Below are 18,659 nucleotides of genomic sequence, written 5' to 3' on the forward strand. Positions count from 1 at the left end.
CAGTGGTAAAGTGCCCCTGGGTTCAATTCCCAGTACCACAAAAAAGCAAAAGAAAAAAATAAACGTATATATTAAGAATCAAATCCAGAACAGGTAAAATAATACTTGATGGATTTGCCTAAAATTAGTTTACTTGCTATCAATATTGCTGCCATTTTCTACTTTGAGTATACTTTTTTTAGAAAAAAGCTTAACCTGCTACTCCCCTATAATTTCATAATCATCTGGATGATCTGAATATACCAAATAATACTGATTTTTCTTGTAAAAATCAGACATCTCACAATAAGGTATGGAAAAAAATATGAAGCCACTAATAACAAAATATTTTGTCAGTATCAGAAGCAGTACCTACACAGCTGTAGATAGACAGATTAATACACAGACACATACATAAAGAGACTACAGATGAAGCATGGAATAACAGTTGGGTATGTATCCTAAACTCACAAAATAGACACAAAGAGATTACCACCAGAAAACAGGAGTGGGAAAAGAAACTAAAGGATTTGCTTTTTATTCTGTATGACTATATATGGTGTTAATTTTTATAATGAAAATACATCTTTATGTTACTTATGTTAAAAATGAAATGTGAATGCTGACAGCAATGGTGCCATACAATAAGCACAAAAGACACATTACAGACTGAAATACCCACAAAACCTCTCTCAGACAACTCATTGAAGCCAAACCCCACACATCAAAGGCTAAGTTAGCGAACCAAAGTTATGTTCCCCTGGGGTGGACATATTATAGATTTTATGCTACAAATTCACATGCTCAATATCAATTTCCATTCCACTTGCTATTGCCTCCTTTTCATTACTGTTCATAGTTCAGTGTGTCAGTTTAATTCTATACTACTTTGTAGCTATCCACAATAATTACAGTGTTTAATGCTGTATCTTAAGGTTGAGATAAATATAGCAGTTTAAATGCATATGGTTTGGCCAATCTTTTGACCAGACCTCTACACACATCAAAACCACTCACCCCACATACACTCACACATGAGCAGACTCTAGCTAATACCATATATTTCACCTTACTACTTCTCCATTACTTTCCACAGTATATCTGATGATAACATTTTTATTGACACTATAGTAAACAGCTGATAAATGTAGTAAAAATATATATACTATAATGAATCAAAATGACATGCCACCTACCAAAACCCCTCCACTCATTCTAATCAGATAATGACCTTTTCCCACCCCTAGTGTTTTACTACAAATGGAGAAAGCAGCAGGAAAAATATTCATAAAAACAGGGAAAAAATAAAAATAAATTTTTAGGTCATTGAGACTAGAAAGGAAGTATACCTAAAATATTTGTGTCAAATAAAATGATAATTTGTCAATTCTGTGTGTATTCTGCTTAATCTGAAGTTCTGAGAAACAAGTAGCTGAGTTTCACATGAATAAAAGAGCTAAAACACCACCATAAAACAGTCTTTCTGGAATTTACTCTGTAGAAAAACATGAGTTTATTTCTTTTTTTTGCTTTTTTGTTACTGTTGTCGCTAGTGATCTTCCATAAATCTAGGATCTTCCTTTGACAGAATATTTGGTTTACAAATTGAGGTGAAAATAATTCAGTACTTTTAACATTTCCTACCTTATTTTTATTAAGAAGTGTTAAAATCTTCAATGTCTATTTTTAACATTTTTGTTTTATGTTCTTTGGGGATAGAGTACATCCTTATCAAAATAAAATGAAAAGCCAAGAAAAAATAAAGAATACAACAGATAATGGAAATCTAGACTTAATCAGAAAAGTAAAAGGAGAGTAACATTTATATTTAAAAGAAGAGTTAAAAATCTGGAATTGGGCTACTGAGAATCATTTCCCAAACTCTAGAGCCTTTAAATTATAGCATATTTGGCAAGTTGCTTGCCTCTCTATCCTTAGTTTTCTTATTGGTAAAATGAGCATATAATAGTACTTAATTCTCATAAGATTCTTAGAAAATTAAATGGAATTAAATGGTGCATAGGAGATATCTAATGAATACTAGCTCTGCTTATCAGTCACAGATTTAAAACTGAGGCCTACAGAGTTTGTGTTTTCCCTGAGATAATTTAACTAGAAAATGGCAGAATTAGCAATAGAACTTCAAACCCATGATATTTTTGTACCTTTTTTTTTTTTTTCTTTTCTAGTAAGATCACTTTGGGATCAGGGAACATAACTCAGTGGTAGAGAACTTGCCTAGCATGCACAAGCTGGCGAAGGGGGGCTCACTTTGTAGTCGGAAGAAATTACTTTCAAAGGAGAAGATAAGATAGCAAAAATCCCTCAGATAAGCATGGCCTAGATTTAAAAGAAGGAAGGAACTCAATGTGGGTGCCTATGTACAAATGCAGGCAAATACACACAACAAAATAAGAAATAAGAAGGATGGGTGAAAAGTGGGGGCAAGTTCTGTGACACAGCCACAAAAGTTCCACTTAGACTTTTTAATATGATATAATTCATTAGAGCATAATTACATTTCTTATTAAATGATTAATTATAAGGTTTGAAGAAAAGGTCATGTTGAATGTTAATTATACATCCTTGAAGGAATTTCAAAGATATTAACAATGGTATTCATTATAAATTAATTTAAACTCTTGGAAGGCAATTTGGCATTATATTTAAAAATTCAAAATGCATACATCCTTTCACTAACTGATATAACTAGGAAGAATTTATCCTACAATTAATTTAAATAAGTGTGCAAAAATAAAATAAAAGGATGCTGGATGCATTATCAGCAAACCAAATACTGGAAAAAATTGAAGACTTCATTAACAGGGAAATTATGATTATCATGTATCTATGTAATGGAGCTATGGGATAGTATAAATTTTCTTCTAAATAGATTATTAAATTAAAAGAATATCAAGGTATATAAGAATTTGTCCCAGGGCTAGGGTTGTGGCAAAGTGGTAGAGCACTCGCTCATCTAGCATGTGTGAGGCCCTGGGTTCAATCCTCAGCACCACATAAAAATAAATAAATAAAATAAAGGGATTATTTCTATCTACAACTAAAAAATATTAAAAAAAAAATTGTCCCAGAGTAATATTTGTTTTTTTAAAACATAGAAAAAATATATTCAAATGTGTTAGTAATTCTCATAAGAAAATATTTCAAAGACATCCAAGAAAATTAAAAGTGGTTATTTCTGGAAAATAAGATTGAGGCAGGGGGCATAAAGATGGAAAACAAACAGTTATTTTCACATAGCAGAAATATATACAAACAATGCTTATATTTTAACCATATGTAGGTTCAGCAACCCTAATTCAAAAATTCAAAATCTGAAATGCCCCCAAGCTGAAAATTTTGAAATTTGGGGGTTAGTGATGCTCAACTGGTAAAATCTATGCAAATATTCCAAACTGAAAAAATTTTAAATCTGAAACATTTCTGGTCCCAAGTATTTCAACCTGTATATATATTAATTTTAAAACTGAAGGAAAAATAACAAGTAAAAATGAGTCAAAGATTGTTTAAAAACACAAATAGACCAACAGGTAATAGGAGACAAATTTTCAAATAGAGAATTTGAAGGTTTCATGATATAGCTGAGAAGTCTTACCTGACACTTAGCACTACAGTATTTGGCAACTCGGCATTGAGAGCATCGCATCAACTTTTCCTTCCTGAATTAAAAAAAAAAAAAATCCATATTAGGAAATGAGTGAGAAATATATGGTTGAAGGAAAAGTATATAAATCAGCATGTTCTGTTTACTCCATATGTATGGTCCTTTAAATTTTCACACCAGCTGAAAGTGAACTGCAATGTGAGACATTTAAATAATGACTAATACTCTTGTTTAAATTGTGGTATAATAAGCCAGGCAGGGTGGTCCATGCCTGTAATCCCAGAAGCTTCAGAAGCTAAGGCAGGTTGATTATGAGTTCAATGCCAGCCTCAGCAACTTAGCAAGTCCCTAAGAAACTCAGTGAGACTTTATCTTTAAATAAAATACAAAAAGGACTGGGAATGTGGCTCAGAGGTTGGGTGCCCCTGGGTTCAATCCCAAGTAGCCAAAAAACAAAAACAAAAAATTGTGGTATAATATACATAACATAAAATTTTTACTTCAACCATTTTTAGCATACAGTGGCATTAAGTACATTCACAGTATTATACAACATATAACCACTACCACTGTTTTTTTAAAACTGTTTAATTAAAGTACAAATTTCTATTTAGACAAAAAAAAATGCTTCATACAGACATTAATCTCTCTTTATTAAATTCAAAATCCAGAACGCGTATTACTTGGAAATACAGGTTGATTATCCCTTATCTGAAATGCTTGGGACCAGGACTGTTTTGAATTTGGGTTTTTTTGTTTGTTTGTTTGTTTTGTTTTTTGTTATTATATTTGTGTATACATAATGAGATATCCTGGGGAATGAGACCCAAGTCTAAATCCTGAGGTAATTTTATACCATATTTTTAGTGTACTTATAATTTACCTGTCACACAAAGTCAGGTTTGAAATTTTCCATGTGTGCTGTCACGTCAACATGAGAAGTTTCAGATTTTAGCATTTTGGATTTTAGATTTCAGATCAGAGAAGCTCAACCTGTATGTACTCTATACCCATAAAATGCAAGATTTTTATGTCTTCATTTTTAATATAATTTATTTATGAATATGCTCCTTCTGGGAAATTATTTTTAAATTCCATTAAATTTTATTACTACTTTAGAAATGCTGATTTGAGATGCTCCAAAATTATCTCCCCAAATCACCCAAATAACAACAACAACAACAACAAAAAAAAAAAAAAAAACAGAAAAAGTTAAAGCTTGAATTATACAATAAAAATAATAAATCTGATGATAACATTAATAGTGACAAATACTGACAAGACAGTGAATAGTTTCATGGTGGCCAAGAATACTAGAAACCAAAGTGTAATATATCAATAACAAAGCAGAATGCCTTGTTCTAAGCATTAGGTTAGAACGTGTTACACACTAAGTTAATGTTCTTCAGATCTGGTAACCCATGCTACAACTGAAATAGTAATATAAGGTAGGCATTATTATGCCCACTTCAATACTTTCAAAGATAAAAAATAGACATTATGGTTCAAATTGACTATGGAAAATGCCATAGAGTGAATGTAGCAGGTGGTTCCAAAGGAACAGGATAGAAAATCAGAACCTGAATACACCAGAAGAGAAGTGAGGACTACAGTATAAAACATGGGAGAGTGAAAGTCTAAATAAAGTAAAAAATGCCTCCCATTCTGCAATTATCAAACTCTAGCTACCAGATATCAACACCCCAGATAACAAATCAAATCCAACCTATCTGGCCCTAAAATTTTGCTTTTAATCACCATGTTATATAGTTACTCCTAGATAAAACTTGAAATAAATTCAGTTTACCCACAAGTTCTTTAACAGATACACTTCAAGCAAAAGGACATATAATACAGGATGAGAAGGATATGCCAGGCAAAATTTAACTAGAAAAAAAGCTGTCACTATATCAATATCAGAAAAAGGAGACATTAAGCTCAAACCCATTATTAGAGATAAAGACAAAATGCAATGATAGAAGACTCTAGTCACAAGGTATTAATGTACCTAGTAACAAATGTAGCAGTTTCAAAATACATACAGTACAAGTAACAGATCTAAATAAATATATATATATATATATATATATATACACACATACATACATACATATATATACACACATGCACATATATATATATATTAATACACAATATTTAATTTTTATGTAATGACCTTAAAATGACCTGGAATACATTAAGTCATGTGTAGGAAGGAGTTAGCTATTACTATAAAAAGCACCCATACCATAAATGACACCCATTGGTCATTTATTAAAAGTACTCATGCATACTAAGACACAAAGCAAATCTCAAAAATCCCAGAGAATCAATAATATAGATCATTTTCTCCAGCCATAAGGAATTAAATTAGAAATCTGTAACAAAAATAAACCCAGTAAAATCTCATATGCATAGGAATTTAAAAGCATACGTACATATACCTCAAGGATCAACGAAGAATTATAAAAGAGATTAGAAAATATACTAGGACTAAATAACAGAAAAATATTCAAATTTGATAGGTAAACTTAAAGTAATGCTTACTGGAGCATTTATAGCTTTATATGTTTAAAAAGAAGAAAAGTGATAATTAATGCTGCACATGCACATCAATAACTTAAATTTAAAAATAAGATAAAATCAAGGAAAGCATAAGGTAAGAAATTATAACCATAAGGCAATATTTTTAAAAAGATACAACTGAGGTATTGGAGTTGTGGCTCAGTAGTGCAGCACTTGCCTAGAATGTATGAGGCACTGGGTTCAATCCTCAGCAACACATAAAAGTAAATAAATAGTTATAAAAAAATTGGTTAATATATTTTTTTAAAAAAGATACAACTTGGGCTGGGGATGTGGCTCAAGCGGTAACGTGCTCACCTGGCATTCGCGGGGCGCTGGGTTTGATCCTCAGCACCACATAAAATAAAATAAAGATGTTGTGTCCACCGAAAACTAAAAAATAAATATTAAAAAACTCTCTCTCTCTCTCTCCCTCTCTCCTTCTCTCTCTCTCTCTCTCTCAAAAAAAGAAAAAAAAGATACAACTGAGTGGATTAACAAAACCAGAAAGGCAAATACCACCAATAATTCCTGTAAGATTATATAAGAAAAAGAAAATTCACAAATACATATTAAAAATAAAAGGGAATGTAAGAGTCAGTAGAAAACCAGGTATGGTGACTTTGTGATCCTTGCAGCTCAGGAGGCAAGTTCAAAGCCAGCCTCAGCAACTTAGCATGGCCCTATGCAACTTAGTGAGACCCTGACTCCATAAAAAGAGAGATAGGAGAGATTTTAAAACCCACAAGAAATAATTCCAGGAAAATGACAACTGTGGCACAATTTTTAATCTGCCTGACTTTCCCCAAATAACAAAACAAAGTAATAACAACAAAAACAGAAAATTCAGGCTGGACTTCTAGTTAAATGGTAGAGAGCTTGCCTAGCATGTGTGAGGCACTGGGTTCAAACCTCAGCACCAAATTTAATAAATAAAATAAAGGTATTGTGTCCATTTATAACTAAAAATATTTAAAGAAGAGCCGGAGGAGGAGGAGGAGGAGGAGAAAAAGAAAGGAAGGAAGGAAGGGAGGGAGGGAGGGAGGAAGGAAGAAAGCAAAGAGAGCAAAACTCAACCACCAGTCCACCCTGGAAAATATCTACAACAAACCCAAAATATGAGTGGGAGAAGGAAGGGAGGGAGGAGGGAGGGAGGGAGGGAGGGAGGAAGGAAGGAAGGAAGGAAGGAAGGAGGGAAGGAAGGAAGGAAGGAAGGAAGGAAGGAAAGCCCTGAATGAAATCAATAGCTTCACTGAGGAAACAACAGTCCCACTGGGGCTTCCAATACTCCTATAGCTCCAAACTGCCAAAAGATAACCAGTGTAGAGTGTGGAACCAAAACCGGCAATTCTTTCTGTTGGAACTCTCCTGAGGTTGAGATTATGTGGGCTCCCATGAATCTGCCTTCCTCAGACCTACCCTCTCAGACTTTCCCTCACTTCCCTTTTTCTTGTCTAAGTTATTTAAAGGCTATTACTGTGCCTAGAAATAAAAAGCCAAACTCTACAAAGTATTTTCTCTCTGTTCTAAAAATAATGAGCAGAATAAAAAGACCTAAGAAGATCAGTGATCAAATATCAATGCTTGGTCTACTGCCTCCCATCTCTACTAACCAGAGACCTTAATGCATCTTAACACAGAATATTGGCAAACTAAACAATAAATGATGCAAAGTAATTCAATAAGTTAGTTGCTATTTGTTGTGTGAGAGAAATTCCCTAACACATTATTTAAACATTTGGGTTTTTTAAAAATTAAAAATAAATTCAAAGTCTCAAGTTTCAGGAGGGGGGAAAAAAAAGGTCAACTGAATCTAAGAAAAAGTTGAGTGTGCTTGATTAGACCAAAAACTGAGCCTCTGAAGAGCTCCTCCTCCTCCTCCTCCCCCCCACTCCTCCTCCTCCTCCTCCCCCCCTCCTCCTCCTCCCCCCCTCCCCCTCCCCCTCCTCCTCCTCCTCCGGCTCTTCTTTAAATATTTTTAGTTATAAATGGACACAATACCTTTATTTTATTTATTAAAATAAAAAATTAAAGCACCCTGGCAAGGATCCCTGCAAAGAAAACACTTTGGCAGCAGTGAGAGAGAAAAGGAGGTAGCAGAAACACAACTGCCACACATTTTATGAAAACATTCTTCTTTTCTCTTAAAAAATAAAATCAGCACATCATTTCCAAATGAAAAGCAAAGTCACATTTCTTGAAAATAGCAATGAAAAATGTCAAATCAAAACCAGAAATAATTAGCACTCTTCTGGGAAAAAGAGCACTTTTATTAGGTAGTTCTTACTGCTGAAACAAGAAATACTGAACGGAAGTTGGAAAAAGGCAGATTTTATCTTATTAAAAAAATTTTTCTGATAACAACTGTTATAACAATCAAATGATATACTTTGTGAAGCATGGAGTTCCCAGTAATTTAACATGTTGAAAGAGAACCTAATAGGTACATTTGCTAGACATGGTGTGAAGGAAATTCCAGCACTGCAAAGGAAATTGAATCAGATGTTTTCTTCCAATTCCAAAATTATTTGGCTTTGCTTATCTTGTGCAACCAACAAATACAAACTAAATCTGAAGACAATAGAAGTTATGCATATTATAAGTCAAAGTATGGCAATACTGGAGAAATGGAAAAGTGATGAATATACAATTTTCACAGATTGAAGAAACATCTTATTTGCAAAGTGATTTTCTCAAGAGTCCATCCAGAACTGGATTTCTCAATGAAAAGCAATCTAGAAACATGGTAAGAATGCATCCATCATAGAAAACTGATTTTTAACCTCTTTTTCCCCTCCACTTAAGAGATGAATGGTAGTATTCTACTTCCAACTAAGAGAAGACATTAAAATCATGTTTTACCAAAGTAAATGGGATCTTTAAGAAACCACTGTCTCGGGGGAAAGAAAGCAAGCAAAAAGGAGTTCCCTATCACTTGTTTATATAAACTCTGACTACCAAAAAACGGTGTCAAATCAGAAAATTCTCTGGTTTCTCAGTGTCTCAGACACAGTGGTTCAGGATGTATGATAAATTAAGTTCTCTCTTTCAAGTATAGGTTGGGCCGTATTAGTTTCTCTAACAGCCTAAGCTATTGAAATGTAAAAAATAAAAACTGAAGGGAAATTAATTGTTCTTCCAGTATACAAATCAAGAAGTGTTATAGTTTGGATATGAGATGTCCCTCAAAAGCTCTGTGTTAATGCAGGAATATTCAGAAGTAAAATGATTATGAGAGCTGTAACCTAATCAATTGATCCTGGTTTGGATGAGGTGACTGGGTGGCAACTGTAGACAGGAAGGACATGACTGGAGGAGGTGGGTTACTAGGGGTATGCCCTGGAATGGTGCATCTTCCATGCATCCCTTCCCCGACCCCCACCCCTTTCTGGCTGCCATGCACAGAGCACAGCTCCTCTGCCTCAATCTTCTGCCTCACCTTGAGCCCAGAACAACACAGTCAACCCATAATGGACTAAACCTCTAACACTTTTTGCCAAAATAAAGTTTTCCTCCTCCAAGTTGTTCTTGTAGGTATTTTCATCACAGCTACAAAAAAACCTGACCAGGGCTGGGGATGTGGCTCAAGCGGTAGCGCACTCGCCTGGCATGCATGTGGCCGGGGTTCCATCTTCAGCACCACATACAAACAAAGACATTGTGTCCACCAAAAACTAAAAAATAAATATTAAAAATTCTCTCTCTCTCTCTCTCTCTCTCTCTCAAACACACACACACACACACACACACACAAACCTGACCAACACAAAAAGCCAGATATAGGTACAAGGGGATCCACTGTCTCAGAAATTAAAAGGAATTAATAGGCTCCCAAATATAGGTACTATTTAAGAGACCATCTCTACCCTTCTTTGGGTGAGGAGATCCCACTGTTTTAGAAACTCTGTCCTAAAACAATATGGCCAGTTACTAGACAGAGGAAGAGAAGTTTCTCAGGTATAGAAAACAAAGAAATCCTAGTGACTGTCGAATCACTTTAATAAACACCCTATAAACTCCCCCCCCCAAAATTTAAAAACTTCATATTATATATGACACTATCATATATAAGATACTTATATACTTTCATATATAAGATACTTATATATGAAAGTGCTATGTCCTGATCCTCTAGAAGTTTCTCAATGTGCCTAGCACTTACTCCTTCATGACTGTTCTTTGTGAACATGGCTCATCCATGACCGTCTGGGCTAAGTGACAGGCTGTGATATCACAGGGCAGCACTACAACCCCCTGCCCTCTGAGGCACACTCATTCAGATGAAGTATAGTCTTATACAGTCAGAAACAAGCCGTGTATCTTTGCAGCCTCCCATTTTAGGGTTAAGATCCCAGCCTAACAGTCTTTTGCACACTGAATAAAATCTGAAGAACCAGAATTTAGCTTTTAGTTGATCAACATGATCTTCAGGAAGAAATCTGAACTGAGAAAAAGACTAGAGTACATTAAATAAAGCCTGCACTTACAATTTCTAAAGAGAGAGCACTAGTTTGAGAAGGTCTGATTTAGTACCACATGCCTTAAAAGAAGTTTCAAGGTTCTCTGAATAGAATTCCTTTAAAAATATTTTGACACAACTGAGATCTAAGATGCTTTTGAGGGGTGAAATACACTTAAGGAATATCAAATGCTACAATGGGTAAACCCTTAAGAATAAATCCTATAAAGAAAAAAATATCATTTTTAATGGAAAATGCCAAAAATAACTAAGCGGGTAAAGTCTACATATAATTTGTAAAACTGAGAGACCATAGAAATAATCTCTTTATAAAGTTTTATGGTTTTATATATCTTTGAAATATAATCCTGATTCATTAGAAATGTTAATATCATGTAGCCAAGTATTTGGCTGTTCCCCCACAGAAATTTCTGAAGGAAATAAAATAAGATTCCTCCATTAAAATCATGTTATTCTAGGAGGGTAGTGCAATTACTGTTACTCTAAACAAACAAAATATGCTGGAAAATGCTAACCATAAAACCTGCCTTTGGCATAAATATTCAAAGCAAAACAGTAAAGAGATATTTCATTTTTATTTCCTGATAGTAATTATATTGATTTGGGCCCCAAGGATTTTTTCAAAACTAGAGATTCACATCCATCATCCACCTAACTATGAAATGGTTTTTAATACAAGGCAACAGATACAGTCAAAATACTATAGATTTCATAACACAGTAAAATAGAATTGATTTAGATTCATTTTTCTATATTCCCTATCACTTTATTTTGCTTTTCTAACATTTAAAATAGAAAATATGAAAATGTAACTTGTTGATGTCTCAGGAAAAAAAGAACTTATGATTCATTTACTGGCACCATACCATCCTGGAAGAAACATGAACAACCTAAATCCATATTAGCACTGAGGGAAAAGCACAACAAAGCATTTGAAACAAGTTCGGACAGGCAGATTGTCTAGTTGGATATTTCCCTTTATAATGTCCTCAGTACCCTAAACTAAAGCTATTGTCACTGTGGAGAATGTGTAACCAATGAACACAAACTCTAGTTGTTAATTTGACACGTGTTCAGTGACTGGTCAATGTGGAACTAGCATGTAAGGTGCTGGATGAAAGACTGCAGAAAGAACAATACCATCGCTGCTTCCAGGTGGACACAATCAAAGGGGATGGATCAACACATGACCACTTGCAGAATGAGCTACAATCCAAAATTGTATTTTCAGTATAGATAACAAAGAACCCAAATTCTGATGAAGGAAAAGTCACTTTCTGGTGGACAGAGCGTAAAGAGCCGAGGATGGCAGGGGGAAAGAAAGTGAAATGCTTCAGTGGTTTAGATTTCAAAATCTGCAGTCCACGCCCACCACCTAGCAGTCCAATCTTGTAACATCACTAAGCCTCAGCTTCCTCCACTGTGGAGTGGGAATACATGACTACTCATCAAACTGCCACACAGACCATATGATCATCTCTATAAGTGGCTACTAACACAGTGCCAAGCAGAGCACCTAGCACAGAGGAGAGACTAAGGCTTCTGAGTATACAAAGTGCTCAAGATCATTTTGCCTATTTCTATTCCATATCAGAAAAAAAAAGTTTCTTGTATGCTTCTCCCATGTTGCTAAGACAGCAAAATCTATATATGCCACAAATATAGTCACCTCTATTCATTCACACAGATGATACCTAGTATGGCTTTTTGAAATCCACACGTACCCACAGCACTTGGTTGTAATTTCAAATTTTGACTGTGTTTCACTGCTAAATCTACATTCACTGAAGTATCTAGTATTATTATTTTTAATATCATCAGAATGACTGCAAAGTCCAATTCAAAAAGCTTTAACTTTGAAGCAGCGAAAATGTTTTATCAAGCTTTCACTTGTGGAAATTAAAATCACAGGAGACTGTTGAATCTTCAATAACATTAAAAGGCAATTTCAATTCCTGACATTCTGTTTGCTTTATGCAGGGTACTATCTATAAAGAGTTAAAGAACAAATTAACATTTTTACAAAAGCACAGATTTAAACTTTCCTCATTATATTAACAATATTCCACTATAAGGTTGTACAAAGTTGTAGGTCACTTTGATAGCTAATAATTAAAAATTGGTAACGTAAGGGTATTAAAGTACATTTGGCTTATTTTTCAGGCAGAGCACACAAAAGAAGACTAAAAAAAGCTGTGGCCAAAATGAATTGCAAGAAGGATTTTTTTTCCTAGTGATACTACATGTGGTTCTAAAGAGACAACTTCTTCAACCTAATCTAGTAACACAACTGATAATCTTTTTTTTTTGTTTTTGTTTTTCTTCTCTCTCTCTCTGTTTTTTTTTTTTTTTTTTTTTGTTAGAGATGGAAAGCATGCCTTTATTTTATTTATTTTTATGTGGTGCAATTCACACATGCTAGGCAAGTGCTCTGCCACTGAGCTACAGCCCCAGTCCACAACTGATAATCCTAACTGATGTAGTACATTTCTTGAAATTTTCTTGAAATCTAAAATAAATAAAACATCAGGAAAAAGAAAAAAATTTGACCTTGCCCAAAGATTGAACTCAAAACATCATTTAAGTATGTAAGTGTTGCTAGTACAAATATCATACAGCATAAATGTTGAAGTAAAAGGTAAAAGTACCACAGGTAAAATTCAGAAGAGCATTTGATTAATATTTTCATCAATATACTATTATACTTAACCCTTCAAATTCACTGTCTGAAGCAAGCTGTGCATTTCAGAGGTCTGGAAGCATCTTATTCTGCCTGCTTTTAATATCTGCTCCTCTATGTCATAACTAAGTATATTACTTTATGTAACTTATTTTTTCCTTTGCTAGGCAAGTGCTCCACCACTGAACTACGTCCTCAGCCCAGTTTAACTTTTAACTATGAGCTACCTCAGGTCCTTCTGGAAGTAAACAAACATTAATGAAATCTCAAATAACTCACTCTTTTGGAGCATAAAATGACACTTAAAGAAAGACTACCATGCTGACCTAGCCCCCAAATAAATCTTAAAAAGAGGCAGGCTGGGGTAAAGGTCAGTGGTAGAATACTTGTCTAGCATCTGTGGAGCCCTAGGTTTGATTATTAGCTGTGAGAGAGAGAGAGAGAAATTTTTTTAAAAAGGCCTTAAGAGGCATGGAATTAAATATACCTGCTAATGTGTTATAATGAATTCTTAATGATTCTTATAAAAAGATACATCCTCTGCTGATACAAATTAAGAGAGCTAGCAGGGGCATATACAAGGGGGTTTTGTTAAGGCCTGTTTTGTCATCCTATAGTGAGCATGTAATATGGTCAATAGAAGGATGTCACTGGCCCCAAAATATCACGTTCACAATCTACTTATCAACACTTGGGTTTGAAAATATCTTGTTATGAAATGTAGACATCCTTCCAAAAGGCTATGATTATAAGTCATTTGCAACTTAGTTTGAATTACTTTAATCAGATAATCATATTGCTTTTCCCCATGTAGGTGAGATTTTAGAAATAGAAATTTTGTTTAGAGGAGGCACAGAACGGGAAAGATGTACAGATGGCCTTAGGCCTTAGCCTAAGCAACTCCATTTTAAAAACTCCACTTTGAAACCTGCAGTCTCACCAGGCACACCTACGGAGTCCTCCAATATGATCATCAGGCACATCTCTGACATAAACAAGTCACTTCTCCCCACCCTGACAAGCTCAGAGTGCAGTCTCTGTCATGTTGTCCTCACCCTGATAAGGGAGAGGCAAGAAAAGCAGGGTGGGGACACCAGACCAGATGCTTTAACCCCAGGGCAAATGATGTCACTGAGAAATCTGGGAGCAGCTGATAGAGATTGAAATGGTGCTCAGAAGCCCCAATTTTTAGTATAAATGATGGAGAAAATGAACAGACATTCAGCCAGCTGAAACTGATGAGGACCTGGACTGACATCCCAACTCTTCTCATTGTTTGCCTGATCCTCTGCATCTTCCTCACTACTCTCAAACTCTACAGCCACATCTTGAACCTGGTGAGAACAGTAACAGCCTGTGAGCTCCGCCCCAGGAGAAGCCTACCTTGGTTCCTGACCTGATCACCATGGTCTGAGTGTGCATCTGCTGGATTTAAAGTCTAAGGCTTCAGACTTCTGATCTGACACTTGAGCTTAGCATGCAGAAGGAATGTCTGTCATGGACCTGTCATGATTAAGTGTGTTTGCAGTGCTTAGTACCTCTAGAATTGTTTGCTGTGAATTGATTATGTCTATTGCAGTGCCTAGCATTAAGAATTATCATTTTCTTGATTAAGAACCTATAGAGTGAAATTGTATAGAGTGATTTGAATGAATAAAGCACTGAAAAGGGCAGAAGCGTGTGGACAATTCTTTATTTCTCCTCCTTGACTGAATAAGTCACACCTTTTACCCATCACGACAGGGAATAGCAGGGTTGAACATTTTTTTTAAACTACAAAGAAGAAAATATGAAGACGCATGGAAGAAATTTTCAATTTCCCTAAGATTTGGAATCAGGCTTAACATGTTCTGAAGTATGGAACACAGAAGCTAAAATGCAAAAAAACATTCTAGAAGAACTGTACTTAAACCCTGGCTGTTTCATTTATTGCTCTGTAACTTCAGGCAATAAATAATTTCCCTATCCCTAAATTTATTCTAATATTAAAAATACAAGCAAAAGCTACCTAAAATATTGAAAAATATTTTTTCACATTATACACACTTTGTAAAATTAAGTTTTTTCAAAGTATGGAAAAATACTGAAAAGAAATATACCAATTTTTTCCTTGAGTATATGAATTGTGGTGATTTCACCTCTTTTTTCCATTTTCCAATATTTATAAGATCAGTTAACTTCTATAATAAAATTAACATAAAAATTATAGAAAAGCTGAGCGTGGTGGCACATGCCTATAATCCTAGCAGCTTGGGAGGTTGAGACAAGTAGACCACAAGTTCAAAGCCAGCCTCAGAAAAAGCGAGGTGCTAAGCAACTCAGTGAGACCCTGTCTCTAAATAAAGTACAAAATAGGGCTGGGAATGTGGCTCAGTGGTACAGTGCACCTGAGTTCAATCCCCAGTATAAAAAAAAAAAAAAAGTATACACACACATATAGAAATGTATTATTTAACAATCTTAAATTGGTTTTGGTCTAGACAGGACACAAAAGGAAAGAGACAGGAAATCAACTTTAATTTCAATATATTCCAATATCTGGAATTGTAAATATAAATACATATTCTGTATAATCAAAAATTAAAACTATATTAATTGAATTCATTTCTAAATGAAATTTGATGCAAATGGTTTTATGAAATAAAGCATTTCTTAGTTACTGATAACATGAGCAGCCAACAACTTAAAATAATGAAATCAGCACCATCATACTACATACAAATGATTAATATATTTCTGGATGTAATGTCCTGCACAATAAGAAAAGCAACCATTTCAGCAAAATAATCAACATTAAAAGGAAGAAAATTTTTGCTTAACAGAACTTGGGTTATTTAGATTCTTTCTGAACAGACGTTTCTATTCCATCTAATGTTTCTTTCAAAAATTTAGACACGGGGCTAGGGTGTGGTTCAGTGGTAGAGTGTGAGTTTAGCATGTGTGAGGTCCTGGGTTCAATCCCCAGCATCAAATAAATAAATAAATAAATATTAAAATCTAGGCACAGAGGGAGAACTCTTTTAACAAGTGATAATACAACCTAAGTGAAAGGCTAGCCTATAAAAATGACCCCACCATTTATTCACTGATTTATTCTTTTAACAAAAATATACTAGACTCCTTCCAAATGCCAAGCACTTGATTAGGCATATGGCAGGAAGTGTTCATTGTTTACCCAACAACACCCCACTCCTCCCCAGTAAGAGAGTGAGTTGTTGAAACAAAGCTCTTTATTTCAGAGAGAGTAGGGTGCCAGAATTAGGGGAATAAATCATAACTGGCTTGAACAACAAAAAGTATCTCCTTGTCCCTTGGTTACTGGCTGCAAGGTGCTCCAGTTCTAGCTGATGACTTGTAAAGTATATATTATCATCTCATTATTCACAGACTCCATATTTGCAAATTTACCTACTGCTATAGTTTGGATCTTGAAAGCACCCCCTCAGGTCCATGTGCTAAAGGATTGGTCCTGAGTGTGGTGCTACTGGGAAGCAGTAGAATCTTAAGACCTACCCAGGGGGAGGTCTTGAGGTCACTGGGGCATGCCCTTGAAGGGAATTGTGAGATCCCTGTTTCTGGCTTCTCTCCTTTACTTCCTGGCTGATGATATGAAGAGTTTTGCTCCACCACATACTCTGCCATTGCCCAAAGCAATGAGATCAATCAATTATGGAGAGGAACCCCCAAAACTGTGAGCCAAAACAAACCTTCTCTCTTCACAAGTTAATTATCTCAGGTATTTCATTTTAGTGACAGAGAGCAGACTAACTCACCTACTTATTCAATTTCATTTGTAACCCCCAAATCAATAATTTTATTTATATCCCAAGAGTAGTCAGCACTTTTGCAGTCAGTCCTGGGCATGCATAGAAAGGCAAAAAATTTGAATCACCTGATGCAAACATTCCCTTCTGAGATCAAACAAGGTGACACTGTCTGATTGTCTCAGCTTTCATACTGTAAAAACTCCTTTCCACATTTCTCTGAGTGCCACATTTTACTCACTTTGGGGGATTCTGTTGCTTAATTCTGTGCTTATAGCCCCTAAGCACAGTGCCATGGTGGTGTTTAGGGTTCCAAAGCATGAGAAGGTTGTGATGTACCTTACAGAGGAAATACAGGGATTAAAAAAGCTTCATTCAGCCATGAGTTATAGTGCTGTCTGCCATGATTTCAGCGTTAATGAGTCAACAATACAAGGTGTCTTTACAAAGAAACACATAAAACAGGTTACATATTGATCAGTTCACAAATGTGTTCTGAGAAGAGGCTCACAGGAACTTAAACCAGTATATCTCCTAGGAGCAATGGTTTGGTATTAACTAATTCAGTTTTTGAGATGACTTTATAAAATATAACTACTGAGAATAATCAGATTCAACTATATTTCTAGCAAGAGATTTCTGATTCATTTCAACTTTCTCAGCACAGACAGCATGAGAATAAATGTCACCAGACAGAAAGGCTCTGTTACCTTAAATTGCCAGTCTCTAATTTTTGAAAAAGAAAAAAAAGCATTAAGTATTTATTTAAGCCACTACAGTGGTTGTATATATACAAAAATGTAACTAAATGGTGCTCCCTCCATTTCAGCAAATAATATATACTACTGAAATAACACACGGAAGATGTTCTACTCTAGAATATCCAGGCATATGTATGCTGCTTATTATAAGTATGTTCTAGTCAAATACAGCAGTATATTAGCCTCACTTTTATTTCTGGCTTTTAAGGTTAATAGATTTGCAATAATAGGAAATGACTAAAATATAATCCTTAATAAAGTTTCCACTTAATTTTATTATGTACTTTTAAACACAAATATGCTTACATTGTAAAAAAAATCCATTTGAAATGTGATAATGTCTGACAAACATATTGCCTGATTCAGATACAAATATTTACTCACACATTTATTTTAATTTTAAAATACATTTTAATGTTAATTTAAATCACAACTTATCATTCCATGTTGACAGAACAGATCCCACGTCCATATTGATAGACATTAGGATTGATTACTATTTTAGTTCTTATTAAGCAATACTACAATGACTACAATGACATATACTTGCATTGTACACAAACAAATGTTTTCCAAAATCTTTTGGTCTCAGTCCAAACTTAAAAATTACTGAAGGATTCCAAAGAGGTTTTATTTAGGTTATACTAACTGACATTTAATGTGTTATACTAACTGACATTTAATGTGTTAGAGAGTAAAATGAAGAAACCTCAAAAATACTTAATTCATTTAAAATAATAATCTCACTACATGTTGGCATAAATATTTTTATGAATGCATTTTCCAAAACAAAAGTTAGTGTATT

General features: G+C 34.6%; 1 protein-coding gene across 2 annotated transcripts in view; it reads right to left on the reverse strand.

Moving 5' to 3' along the window:
- Smyd3 (SET and MYND domain containing 3) overlaps positions 1-18,659 on the reverse strand; it is a 709,978-nt gene that overhangs the window by 541,682 nt on the left and 149,637 nt on the right. For both annotated transcript variants that reach the window (XM_058575189.1, XM_058575190.1), the window contains exon 2: positions 3,596-3,659. In XM_058575189.1, coding sequence (XP_058431172.1) covers positions 3,596-3,659 — 64 coding nt within the window. The remainder of the gene's footprint in view (positions 1-3,595; positions 3,660-18,659) is intronic.

The sequence above is a fragment of the Marmota monax genome, unplaced genomic scaffold (genome assembly GCF_021218885.2).
Source record: "Marmota monax isolate L192 unplaced genomic scaffold, Marmota_monax_Labrador192_F-V1.1 WCK01_AAM20220418_F8-fsc00090, whole genome shotgun sequence".
Taxonomy (NCBI): domain Eukaryota; kingdom Metazoa; phylum Chordata; class Mammalia; order Rodentia; family Sciuridae; genus Marmota; species Marmota monax.